This window comes from Pseudoliparis swirei, chromosome 10, assembly GCF_029220125.1.
Source record: "Pseudoliparis swirei isolate HS2019 ecotype Mariana Trench chromosome 10, NWPU_hadal_v1, whole genome shotgun sequence".
Lineage (NCBI taxonomy): Eukaryota > Metazoa > Chordata > Actinopteri > Perciformes > Liparidae > Pseudoliparis > Pseudoliparis swirei.
The window spans coordinates 6154252-6167989 of record NC_079397.1 but is presented as its reverse complement, the minus strand read 5'-3'; the positions used below and the strand labels follow the sequence as shown (position 1 = coordinate 6167989).

General features: G+C 44.4%; 2 protein-coding genes across 11 annotated transcripts in view; both read left to right on the top strand.

Annotated features, from left to right (window-relative positions):
• ppp1r12a (protein phosphatase 1, regulatory subunit 12A) overlaps positions 1 to 7040 on the top strand; it is a 47541-nt gene extending 40501 nt beyond the window's left edge. For 3 of the 9 annotated variants that reach the window (XM_056425283.1, XM_056425275.1, XM_056425280.1), the window contains 6 exons: positions 263 to 279; positions 387 to 516; positions 819 to 923; positions 1031 to 1078; positions 2268 to 2318; positions 3597 to 3856. In XM_056425283.1, the coding sequence (XP_056281258.1) occupies positions 263 to 279; positions 387 to 516; positions 819 to 923; positions 1031 to 1078; positions 2268 to 2318; positions 3597 to 3734 (489 nt within the window). In that variant the 3' untranslated portion in view covers positions 3735 to 3856. The other 6 variants (XM_056425281.1, XM_056425282.1, XM_056425278.1 and 3 more) reach the window with 6 other exon arrangements.
• A 3425-nt stretch (positions 7041 to 10465) lies between these two features.
• Positions 10466 to 13738, top strand: part of pawr (PRKC, apoptosis, WT1, regulator) — a 50026-nt gene continuing 46753 nt past the window's right edge. Inside the window, exons 1-2 of one of the 2 annotated variants that reach the window (XM_056425309.1) lie at positions 10466 to 10615; positions 10897 to 11601. In XM_056425309.1, the coding sequence (XP_056281284.1) occupies positions 10999 to 11601 (603 nt within the window). In that variant the 5' untranslated portion in view covers positions 10466 to 10615; positions 10897 to 10998. Of the gene's footprint in view, positions 10616 to 10893; positions 11602 to 13738 lie in introns of both variants that reach the window. The other variant, XM_056425308.1, reaches the window with a different exon arrangement.

Below are 13738 nucleotides of genomic sequence, written 5' to 3'. Positions count from 1 at the left end.
GTCACTCAAACGAATTCCAAAATAAAAGCACTACTGAATAAACATCGTCATGTATTTCACTTTATCATCATGAATCAGAAGTAAACGGTTAAACAGACCTCAAAACACACTCTGCTTATTTCTTTATTCTTGGAGCTTTTATGTCTTCTTAAAAGTGTGTGTGTGCGCACAACCGGCTTCAATCGCTGCATCTCTAGTTTCATTAAGTCACTTTTTATCTTTATCAACATTAACATCCGCTCTCATTTTTGCTTTCTTACAGAGCGACAGATTGTCCAGGTATGTTACACCCACGTCATTGTATTTTGCTCTCTCTTATCATTGTCCCTCGTGTTTGTGTGTGATATATCTGTATTTGTAACGATCGCCTGTTGTTGCTGTCGAAGGAACGATAGCACTTCATCTTTAGATCGCAACGACATCCTCTTCACCCGCGGCTACGGGGAGAGTCGGAGGACGTACTCGAGCCGCCTGGACCGAGACGACACCACGGACTACAAGAAGGTTTGTGAGCCGGTGAGACGGTAAAGCCCCGTGCCGACGAATGACGAGAGCACATCAATCACTATAAGCTCTCCCTGACATAAGCCAACATGATACCATAATAATAATCTACATCACAATATGTCATGCAGTGGCCTCTTTGTGCTATATTATAATGCTTATACTGTGTGTGAGTGTTCATATCAATATATATGTTTATACACTTTTTTTTAGGTTTGAAGCTATTTTCTTTGCCATATTTGAATAGTTGTATCATTCTGAAGGTGGTTTGCTTGCTCCCCCCTCTGACTGCCCGAGTTGTCTCCTCGCTGCAGCTCTACGAACAGATCTTAGCCGAGAACGAGAAGTTGAAGGCCCAGTTACGCGACACGGACCTGGAGCTGGCAGACTTGAAGCTACAGCTCGAGAAGGCCACGCAGGTACTGGGAGCTCTCGCTGCTTCGGCTGATCGGTGTTAATAAGACGATTGGGACATCCCGATAACTCTTTACCCCCCCCCCCCCCACCTCTCTCCCTCCCTTTGCAGAGGCAGGAACGCTATGCCGACCGATCACAGCTTGAGATGGAGAAAAGGGTAACGGCAGTTCATTGCGCTCTCTCACTCGTGTCCTTTTGTTTCGCAACACTAGGAACAAACAACGGAACATACGTGTAACTTCTGTCTCAAGTTTATCTCAAAGTAAATCTAGAACTCCGAAGTCCTCCCGTTGTTGTTTTTGATCAATCCGCCCTGCTCCAAACATGCCGGTGACACGACCACTGGGTTTATTATGTCTGAAGGTAACGAGCAGGCCCCTATATCACCTGGGTGTTGGTATGATCCTCAGCTGACTCTCCGTGTCAGTCTACTCTCTGCTGCTGGCTGCCGTGTCACACATGTAGTCGGGGGTCAGAGGGACCTCCTCCCTCCTCGCCACCCAGAACACCGCCAACTTCTCTCTCACCTGTTTCTAAAACCTCAGAGGCAGCGTGTGGTCACCTCTTGACTGCTTATTTTGTTATGTGTGTGTGTGTGTGTGTGTTTATCTCAATGTATGCAGGAAGTAGAGCAATTGTAGACTGTTGAACTGCTTTTGAAGGAACCTCTGCATGTGTGTGTGTGTGTGTTCATGTTCTTTCGTAGCCATGAAACCACAACCTCTTAAATCTGTAAAAGCCATCCCTTTTATTTTTAGGCCACATTTAAAGCTACTCCAAGGAGCTCTACTCTTTGTGTTGAGGCGCTCGCTCCCCGTGGACGGAAGCGGGAGTGTCGCAGCGCACCGAGTCTCTCGTGGGATTGCGTGCCGTCCGGGTCATCGGACGATGTCGGGGCGTTAGAAACGCCGATATAGAAACTTCGTCTGATCGTCTCGTTGGCATACGTCGATCCTACAGAGGCATCGGTATCGAGCTGAGACTGTTGCAACCAGTTAAAAGATCCTTGCAGTAACTTTAAGACCATCCTCCATTTGTCATCACAACTTTGTACAATACAAAAATGTCCATGAGTCATTTATTTAACTTCCCTTTAACGAACCTCTAAGTATCTACAGCTCCCCATCTTAAAATCTAAACGATGTTTCCACTGAATATCCAAGTCTGTTACTGGCCGTTGCTTGCAGACGCCTCACAAGACGTGTGTGTGTGTGCTACCGCTCCACCCTCACCGTCTGCCCCACCGTATTCGATGCAGTGTGCTTTTTGCTAATAGTGTCTCATTATGAAGTGTGCCGAGTCCCGAGTTAATCCGCTCTCCTGTCGCCCTCTCCCCCCCCCCGCAGGAAAGAAGAGCTCTCGAAAGGAAGATTTCTGAGATGGAGGAGGAGCTTAAGGTACCACCGCACACAGTCACACACTGTATTCTCTCGTCACGCGCAGGTTCAGAAGAGTTCCCATTAAAGGAGTCCAGGTCACAGCGCGTGAGTTCCACCACGGTGCCAACAGATGCCACTCATGTCTTGGGTCTTATTGTCATGGTTTATCCGTCACTTATATGGATTAATGATCGTTGAGATGATTTCTAGAATCTTAAGAAACACGAGCAGGGGAGTGCCTTCATCCTGCCGGGAGGGAGGATGAACTACAGAAAGGATTCTGTGTACATGTGGTCTGTTTATTAAGGGGCTATTAATGCCGGACATGATATGGCTGATGAAAACACAGCTGCCAGTCATCAAGTACGATGTTCGGTTGAGTTTTGAACCCAAGATAACGTATTGGACGGAATATAAAACAAACTAATCCCCAGAGACACGCAGCTCGTAAAGCTCGTCTCACGCGCTGCTGTCGGGTTAAACAACTTTTTGGGATACCTAATACAAATATCAACGTGAAAAATAATCTGCAGCGTCGTCATCATCAGAAAGTTACACATACACCTCTCTAAGATGAGCACGGCTTTTATGACCACAAAGACACAATAGAGGATCTATCTAATGTTGCCAATATTTCCATGTATAGACCTTTTAATATAATCCAGAATATAATAGAACCTGGAACTCCTCCATGCGTGATGCCCGGCCTTAAACCGGATTACATTCTGCCCAATACGGCCCCTCCCCCCCGCCCCCATGACGGACTCCCGGTTCACCTCCTAAATGTGCTTCTCCTCTTCTGCCCGGGGCAGATCTCAGGTCAGCTGTTGTCATTTATTTGGACGTGACATTTAAGCTCTTCTACCGAGCCGGCGAACTAAACGCTCCTTCTCTTGAAGACGGAGTTCTTTTCATTTTCGGAGCACAGATTAATCGCGTTTGTTTCCCGGCGGCCGGCTGATCTGACCAGGGTCACTTTTCCCTTCCAAGCTCTTAATGGTTCCGTCGGTTTCCAAAATCTGTCCCCATTTTCTAACAATCTTCCTCTTCTGTTTCCCCCTTCTCCTCCTCCTCTTCCTCGGTCCCCCTTCTCTATTAATTTATATTGTCCTGTCTTTCATTAAAACCATTTCTCTCTCTCTCTCTTGATTTTTTTTGGTTCAAACACGTTCCTCCTTTTCCTCTTCTACCATTCTCCCTCTCCTCTCTTCCTCCTCTCTCTCTCTTTTTGTTTTTTGTGTTGTGGTTGTTGTTGTTGTTGTCCTCCCCTCCCTCCGCCCCCTCCCCTCCCTGCAGAACCTCCCCCAGGTAAAGCAGGTTCAGGCCCTGCGGCAGGTGAAGGAGCGGCTGCAGGCTGAGAACCGGGCCCTGTCCCGAGTGTTGGCGAAGCTCTCGCAGTCCGCCTGCAGCCAGCTGCCCACCGTCGACCTCTAAGCCACGTCCGTCTGTCCGCCACCACCATCTCCTCCTCTTCCTCTTTCTTCCTCACCTTCTCACCCCCACTCCCCTCCTCAAACACCATTCTTCTCATGCTCCATCCGTGCGCTGCATAGACAGGCAGGTGTCCAGCCGCTCAACCATCTCCGGTTCTGTAACCGTTCCGCCCCCCCCTGCCTCCCCAGAGCTTTTGGGGACGGCGTTTCTTTTGTTTAGTTCTTACAACAGGACACACTCCTTCTACAGAACACATCTGGCAGGTGATTTAAAAAAACAAAACACATTTCAGTACATCAAATTTGTTTTCAAAAAACATCCTCGACCCTCATGGTAGATGAAACAAAACGGTGAGTACGACTTCAGAGCCGGAGTTGAATCAAAGTTGGCTGTAAAGGAAAGTGTCCTCTTTGTAGAGCCGGAGGAGCTCAGTGGTTCAGTTTGGCTTGTTCTGGCTTCTTTGCATGAACCGGCTTCCCGTTTGGCCCCAAATCTTCAGACTTCTTTCCTTATTCCCCACATTTGACATTCGACGAATGACATAGAAGTCAGCCGCATGGACCGACAGTCTGATCAGCATCGAGGATGAAAGAACCCGCGACACATTTGAGCTCGCAGCTGATCGTCATTTGTATTTTATACATGTTTTTGTTTCTAAGGGCACTGAAATCTCTTGTTGAGCGATGAACATGAGTTTCTACTTCTCACAGCATCTATACGTTTATCCTTGAAGAAGAGTAAACACCAGAATACTTCAAAATTAATATCCGTATTCCCCGAGAATTAAAGACACACCGCTGCCCAAACGTGAGGTTTTATCAGGGGCCATTCTATTTAATATTTTACAGTTAATTCAGTTTCGTATAACGACAGCTTAAATTTAAGTTGACCAAATCTGATGTTTTGTGGCCGATATCGGCCGCAGACTAAATATGTATTTCGCACCAAAGTGTAAACATGTCGGTTTCGGCTGTAGAGTCGTGTCTGATTAAATGTCGCTGTAACAACATCCGCACAGTAGCGCGTTGAGGGTCTGCAATGGAAGCCGCCTGTAACTTAAAGTGACGTGTCACGGTATTTCTGACGGCATCAGTTCCTAATTTGTACAAAGGAATCGAAGAGCTCCGGGTCCCCGAACGAGGATCCAACAGGGACTCCTCTTTCCGTTCAGAGTGTGCATGGCTTCCTCCAGATCGTCGGCCTGTGGCGTTCCCGCTTCTACTCATGTGCTCTCTTTTTTTGACCTGGAACAAGGAAGTGTGTGTTTTTTTTTTTGGAAAGTTGTTTTACATTTTTTTAAGAAGAAAAACAAAACATGAGAGGTGCTGTGTGACTCCCAAGATTGCAAGGCTGCAATTAACAGTTTGTGATACTGGCCTGACTGGTGTAACGACTCCATGCATCTGTGGAGACTTGTCTAAGCCCTCTCTCTCTCTCTCTCTCTCTCTCTCTCATTCTGTCTCCTCCTCCCTTTCCTCGTTTCCTTTCTGTTCCCTTTCAGATGCTCCCAGACTTGAAAGCAGACAACCAGAGACTAAAGGACGAGAACGGAGCGCTCATCCGAGTCATTAGCAAGCTTTCCAAGTAGAACACCCCCCCCCCTAGTCCCCCATGGCAGTGACTAATGGAATTGCACATTTAGTTATTAATTGCAACAGACATCAGAGACGAGACTTTTCTTCTTCTTCTTTTATATCCTCTCAGCTCTTTATCTCCCTTTTGCTCCACCTCCACCATCCACCCACCCCTGCGCCACCGCCTCCACTATTCCCCACTCGACTGTGTGGCTGCTGTCCCCATTGAACCGCTGAGTTTACAGAGCAAAAGGAGAACGCGTTGTGTGGTGAGCATGTGAGCGCATTGTGGGCGGGGACGCCTGCAAACTATTTAACCAATAAGCCTTAGTTGTACATAACGAGAAAACGGAAAGAGAAACACTCGCAGCGCTCTCTCCTCCCCTGTCTCGGCGATCGCCGGAGAACAGATATTATCCAACGCCTGATTTTATTCGTGCCACGATCTCTCTTTTTTCTTTTCTTTCTTGTGTGTGTGTGTGTGTGTTTCTTCTCCCCGTGTTAGTGTTGTGTGCTGTGCAGCCCCCCCCCTCCCCCCGCTTAACCCCCTCAAAGTGCCACTTCTACCCTGATATCAAATCCTTGTGGCCCCCTCATTTATCCATTCATCCCCCCCTCACACGCACATATACACACATGTACACACACCCTCTGTGTCTTCCTCCAAGAGGGAACTTTTTTGTTTGTTTTGAAATCTCGCTTTAGCGAAACGAGGCGGACCTGGTGGAATTTAAGCTTTCACTGTATGTGCAATATGCATTTCTTTTCTTTTTTTTTGTTTTCAAAAAAAAAAAAAAATGCTTTAAAGAGTCATCACATGTAGGATTTGTCACTCTTCCACCGCTTTCATCGCTCACCTTCCTCTTTCTCTCTTTTTTTTTTTTTTTTTTAAGTTTGTAGTGTATTCCGTTTATACTCTGTATTTCTCACTTTGTTTTAGCAGGTACTGAGTGATGCTGTATATACCTGTATGTATTTGTTTGAGACCAGCACATGGCATGCGTTTATGGCTCCCGTCTGTTACTATTAAAAGTATACAAATTCCAGAGGACAAAAAGGTGTGTTTTTAATTATTTTTCTGTTATAGTCTAAAGACATTGGATACAGTGCAGTTGGAGCCTCTCGCTCCGATACGGGACTGTCAGGTGTTCAGCGCTACTTTTTTTTTTTTTTTTTTTTTTCCCAGTTTAAAATAAGTGTTCACATACTTGTGAGATAAAGAAAATAATGACTTCACTACATTTCACTTTCGTTGTGTTCAGTAACTTGGAAGAGTGCTGTTAAATTTGTTTCCTTTTTATTTTTTTTATTTTGTAAACGCTGTAGTATTATTAGAGCCATGGTGTTGTCACAAAAAAAGAAAAATAATATCTTTAGGTATCGCTAACCCAGTCCTTTTTACGAATGTCTACATGCACTGTCGATGCCATGTGAGGAGTCTTTATGTCAGGTTGAAGCATATCACCAACGTCAAATATTCCATGCATCTGAAAACATGTTATGCATTTCAGTGGCCTTTTTAAGGATATTTTAAGTAAAAGAAGTTACAGAAAAAGTCACTGTAGATGGACTGATGACTATCTACTCTGGTTTAGACCTTTTAGTTTGTTTTTTCTTTATTTTATTTCCCGTCATCTTGTAAAATAGGTGTGTGGCTTAATACATGCAAGCTGTGCTGTGACTACCAACCACTGAAGAGTTCATTAAAAATAAACTTGTACATTGGAAAGTTCCCCCGTCTGATTATTCACGTGTGTTTTTACTATTATATGCTCATCTACAATCATTTAATTTGTAAAAATGGATCTAGAAGGTAATGTCTCTGTATCGTATTGTTTTTGATTGGGCTTTGATTTTTATTTCGAGGATGACATCTTCTTCTTTACATGGTATCAGACCGGTTATTATATTATAAAATCAGATTTTATCCTTTTTTGTGGGATATTTTGTCGCAACTGTCTTGTTATTGCTTCCTCTCTCGGCCAGGACTCTAACCCAGGAGGCTTTTCTCGTTTGATAAATGTTAAATAAAATGAGAAAATAAGAACTTCAGAGATTACTCAATACAACGCAGCAAAATATCTTCATAAAACGATAGTATTATCAAAAGTCACTGATTTGTTTCTTTGACGGAAAATAGTTGTGTTTTAAAGTTATGTTTTTGGATTATAAAGAGTAAAGGGGTGTAAAATAATTTAAAAGAACTATTTGGGTGAACTAACCTCTTTTAATGTCATAATCTTTTCATATAAGCCTTTGACACCTACACAATGTATTATCACGGTTTTAATGTGATTTATAAATTACATTTAATTAAATAATACTTTTTTATAATAAAATGCTTTATAATGATTGTATTTGTGAGTGCTTGTAACTATAATTGTACACGTCAGCGCAAAAAGCCGATTCTGTCTTAAATACATTTAAATTTACACTCACCCTCATGTCTCTATCGACGACATGATTAATACCACAATATGAATCATAACTGACGATATTGAGCCTCTCCACCATCACACCAGTAGATGGTGCACACTTTGCAGACTCGCTCTGGTGGACTCTACATTGTTTTAATAGACTTCTCTGATTACAGAGACTCAAACCATTCCCACTCATTAATCGGCTCCATTTGGGATCCCTGGGTGCAGACTGTGTGATTTACATGACGGTGATGAAGACTTTCTCTTCATGTCCGGGATGAAGGCCGCCGATCCTGCCGATGAGGCTCCGCAGGATCATCTCTGGGATCTGCGCTGATTGCTGGAGGGTCTGGCCTCTCTACTTTTCCACTGCCTCAGCACGTTGTCGGGGAGTCTGCTTTGTGTCTGGACGAGCTCCCTCAACCGGCGCGGGCGGAAAAATTAAATAAGAACAACACTTTTAGACAGATTTGTGGCTTAAAGAAAAAATACTGTGGCATGTCAATTGGTTTGATTGAATGCCTTTTTGTGACATTTGGTTGGCTCAAGGGCCAAGAGGACATCTTCAGGCCTCCTAATGGCTAAGGGAATATTAAAGGTCTGTGGAAGATTGTGTTAAAACTGTAACTCCAAACATTTTAGGATGCATAATTTGATGTATTATGTCTGAAATGTAGAATTCCCATTTGAGAAGAAAACGCTAAATGTGATTAAAAATCCAATTTTTTTTTAAATATGTGAATGGAAGTCGAGGCCATTTGGAGAAGGAGTTTCAGTTAATAAAAAATGACTGTGGATAAAGCATCTAATAAAATGTTGATTTTATTCACGAGGAATTGATTTATAATTGATTTATAATTGTTATAGTTTGTTAAAGAAGTACGTGGTTGCAAATTGAATGTGAGCTTTTTGTTTTTTGTGGCTAAATGTGTGTGTGTGTGTGGGGGGGGGGGGGACGACGACGACTGTGTGTGACCATGAGAGAGGCTCCTCCTCCTTGAATAAAACACTAACGTGGAGTCTTGGACAGGATGCAGTTAGAGTCTGTGATGGAGAGGAAAACGAGTCAACGACAAACCCTCGTTCTCGTTTTTCCTCCTCGAGAGCAGACGGAAATGTGCTAACCATGCATCACTGTGACCTGAGTCCACAGATCAGGGTTTGTTTTGAGGAGGGAGAAGGCGCCTCCCTCCCTCCCTCAATCCCTCCCTCCTTCCTTCACCCGAGTTTGTCCTCATTATCTGCACAACGGTGTTGGCACTGGCAGAGATAACGGCCGAAAGCCTCGTCTCCCACTCACCGACGTGGACCTGTGCCTCTTCTGTCTCTTTGTGTTATATGTAGCATGTTTCAAAATATAATTACAAAGTGCTGCACACAAAAAACACATTTAAAAAGTAGCCTGTTTTTTAAAATTTTGGTACAGTTTAAATTTGAGGTACTTTACTTGAGTATTTTTGCATTTCATGCTATACTTGCTGTTTGATACAGTTAAATATGTACATACAAAATGTATGATGAGCGTATAAACTACAACGGTTAAACCCTGCTTACGAATTGCTGCCTCGGGAATAATAATCCAAATAATATAACGTATAATTGGACTGCAATTAAGGGGCACATTTCTCTGAATCTCTCTTTTAATGTTGATACTTTAAGTACATTTTCCAAGTAATGCTACACTGACTTGGACTTAGAGTAGTAATGTGTTGCATACTTCTTCTTTAGAAACCAACATGCACTGAACAAATAAAAGACATTAGAATGAGGAAATAGCATAAATATAACCTAAAATAAAACAAATAAATAGACATAATGATAATATCAAAGATGAAACTTGCTAAAACCATCTCTACCTCCCTCCTCCTATATGCATGTCAATGTGTTCATACACAAATATAATAAGCTGTGTTTTAAGATCGAAGTATCACTGGAAACTCATCTTAAAGTATTCATTAGTTTTGTGTGTACGTGTTTTATTTCTTTATCTTCTCGTATGTCAAGTCATTTGGTGACCCTGCTGTAAAAATGATGAGAGCAAATAAAACACCTGTCAATCTTTATTATCAACCTTCCCTTTAGCCGGAGTGAAGTGTGAACATCCGCGGGAGATGAACAAGGAGGTTCTCCTCGGATCAGAGCTGGTTGGACGAGTCGGCCGGAGCCTCAGGGAGTCGCTCTGTGGGATCTGAGTGGGAGACGATGGCTCGTTGCTCTTTAAACGTGCTACTGTCAAATATACAGGAGAACATTCATAACTGCTGTATACTTTATAATAAATCACCTCGGGACAGATCCTCCTTCAATTGAACAACATCAATACACCTTGCAATGCTTTCACTTTATATACACTGTATACACTTTCATTTATATGTTTTCATGAATAAAGTATGTATATATATATATATATATTTTAACCTGCTGGGAATTCACTTTGATCACTGCCTTGTGTATATATTTGGTTTTCTCTGTATATTTAGCATTTCAGTATTAGTATTTAGATTGTGTTTTATTTGTATCTTTTATTTTGTATTAATTCTCTAATGTGCACCCGCTGCTCTGATCCTGTCTGTACTAATAAGTGCATTTTTGGAAATAACACATGAATGCTAAAAAATACCATCAACGCCTTTAAAAAGTCAAACACAAGCTCTTGTGGGAATATTTAATAAAAAATAAAAATAAATGTCGGGCTGAGTTTCCAGTCGCTTCGGCTTTAGTCGGAAGCGTTCGGGCGTCGTCGGACTCCCCCGGTGCGCCAGAGGGCAGAGCGCCGAGCGCAGCGGTTCCAAAACGCGCGAGACCAGCGCCATTCATCAGAGAGGACCGCGGGCACACCTGGTCGGACAGAGGAGAGCAGCTCAGCGCCAGACACGGCTCCACGCAGGTGAGTTCCCACGCGGCGCGACACTTCGGAGCAACTTTTCAACACTTGTGGAACTTTTAAGTCGAGAGAAGAGCACTGGAGTTGCAACTTTTTCGCGTTTTAAGCTCGCGGCGAACTTTATGAAGATGCTGCTGTTGACGTTTAGATACGCGAAGTGTCACGACGTGTCATTTAGCTATAAACGTCTCGTGGTTTTAACGAAGCACCATTAAAAAAAACACACACACGCGCAGGGTTTAAAGTGTTTCGTGACTTTTATTTCCTTTCCTACTTGTCAGCAGCGCTCGGTACTCACGTGAGGAATGCGGGGCCATTAACTAAGCCGAAACTTCACATCAACTTCAACTTTATTTTCTCAACCTATCAAACACGAAGAGGGCATAATGGCAACCGGCGGATTTAAACCAAACGCCGCGACGGACTTCTTGGAGGAGTGGAAGGCGAAACGGGAGAAAGTGCGCATCAAAATGTTGGGGGACATAGCCGCGGCGACCGGCGCGCCTTTGGTTGCCAGCAACCCGAACAACCACCCCGGTAACCGCCACGCCGAGCTCACCAACAACGGCAGCCCGGACCGGAGCGCCTCCGCCGGGAACTGCCTCCCCCCTCCCTCCGCCGCCTCCTCCAACTCCTCTTCCTCCTACGCGGTGGCTCGCTCTTCCTCCGGCACGGCTTTAAAGAGACCCGAGGAGGAGACGCCCCCCCACCACCACCCTCCTGCCCGCCCTGCTTCGCCCACAGCCGTCACCCCGCCGGGGAGCAGCCCGAAGAAGGCCGCCTCTCAGCCGGAGCCGGCTCCGTGTGACTCCCCGGACTCCGGCCCCATGGCGTGCAACGACAGCGACAAGGGGAGCCCGTCGCCCGGGAAGGTCAAGGAGAAGAACAGCACCGGGCCCAGCACGAAGAAGGGCAAAGGGCAGATCGAGAAGAGGAAGCTGAGGGAGAAGAGGAGATCTACAGGTGTCGTCAGCATACCATCCAGTGAGGTGAGTCAGGCCTGCTTTTTAAATATGTAATGTTTATTCTACCTGCAGGGAAAGCACCTTTTCTCCTCGGGAGTCGAGTCTCCACCAGCCTGCCGGGGGATGAGGTGTTGGGGTCAGGGGGTCAAGCGATGCCACGAGATGGCTGGTGATGAGTTTTACTGGAGCAATATCAATATTTGAAACTATAAACACAACCTAAACTTACCCTGCACATATGTTTAATACAACCCCTTAGATGTTAAGTTAAGAATTTATGCAGTTGGACAAAACAAACTATTTTAATCTTCCATGAATCACTTTTGGAGTAATACTTAGGTTGTTTAGTCTATTGTCACAAACACACTTTTCCAGAGCCTCTGGGGAATCTAAGAACTCTGAGCGATGAAAAACATGAGATGAAGTAAAGCTAACAGTGTCACCAATGATGAATGTGTCTTTATTCATTCATTCATCTTTAATTTACCAGCTCTGTCATTTTATCCGGTGACGTGTACGAAGATGCCGATGCATGTTGTGTTTGTGTCGGCTGATCAAGTCGGACCACTTTTTCTTTATTGATCAGGCCAACAAAAGATAATTACGGTCCATTTACTTGTCAACATCACAGCCAGTTCATATAAATCAAAGTTATTAAAATGGCAAGAAGCCAAACAGTAAACCTGCATTTTGTTAAATATAAAGTTGACTCCATACAGAGTATATCCTTCTCTGGATTAGGTCGGGGGTTATATATTTTCATATGAATATCAATACCAGGGTTAGTTTGTCCTGCCATACTAATTTTGAATGCCTCGGGTTGGAATAATGTCACTGAACATGTTATTTTTACATCGGATTCTGCGTGTCTGACGTCCATCAATAAATAAAATCGAAGAAAAGCTTTCCAAAACTCTCAGAGTTCCTCCCATGTACGTGTCGCTTTTAATTGACCCTCTGTGGCGAGAGAAATTGTAAGCGTCTCTCAGACGTTGGGGAGGGGGAGACGAAACTGAGGGAGGGAGACGAAACTGAGGGAGGGGGAGGGGGAGAGAGAGGGAGGGAGAGAGAGAGAGGCGTTCATGCTTAATTCCTGTATTTGGGACACATGCAGGAGCTCTGATATGAAGCCTTGGCCGCCAACACGCGCTCACGGGGCTGTTCTGTGATTATGTTCACTCACTTTAAAACCTCGTCTGAATATGTTTTCTCATGAAGGTGATGGCGGCGTTGCTCCATAACCACCCTGCCTCCCGTATCGCCTTCTCCTACGACTTGGAGTTTGACCAGTTCTCGTTGCAGTTGGCGCTCCACATCCTGTTCTGAGGTGCTCAGCGGAGCCGCTTGAGAGCTGGTCCCTGGCCAGGCCTTAATGCTGGGCTTCAGCACTCTGGGCTGTGCCAGATATGTTGGGTCGAGCCCGTGGGCAGCTGATTATGGAGTAAAGTGGGCGAGCAGACTGTTATTCGGGGGTTAGGGGATTATCTGATGAAGTGGTTTGCTGATTTGTGCGAGTGAGGCGGAGAGAAAGAACTGGAAGTCCCAACCCGGAGGCCTGTGGTCTCAGGCTATTTGCACAAGTGTCCCGGAGTCGGCTCCTTATCGGCGAGATACAGCGAGCACTTTGACATGTCCACTAGTATCCCGGCTGTGATTGGCCTCTTGGAGTGTCATGTGACAGTCCGAGTTCTGATGGGAGACTCACATTGGAATACTCTGATGGATGGGTATACAGATGTCTAATCATTAATGAACTTAAGTTAATTAATTTAGGAATATGAGGAACAGAAAGAGTAAGAACATTGTCATTTTTTTGGGGACTTTTCGTCAACCAAGCAATTTGACAAGTTATGATGGCCATTTTTCCCTTTTTTCTGACATTTTATTAATCAAAACAATGAATTGACACAATAATCTACAGATTCATCAACAATAAGAATAATTGTGAGTTGCAGTGCAAACATATCCACGTGGTTACAAGTAGATATGTTGCTTTCTGCCTGATAATTTACTTAACTAATGTTTTAATAGTAATGTTGGTCGCCGTAGTGCTGCCCGCTTTTAGTGCAGCGGTCGACTCGTCGGACGCTTTGCTTTCAGTTGACTAATCTCTGTAGTCGGTTAATCGTTCTTCATGCTTTGTTGATGCTGATTGGCGTAT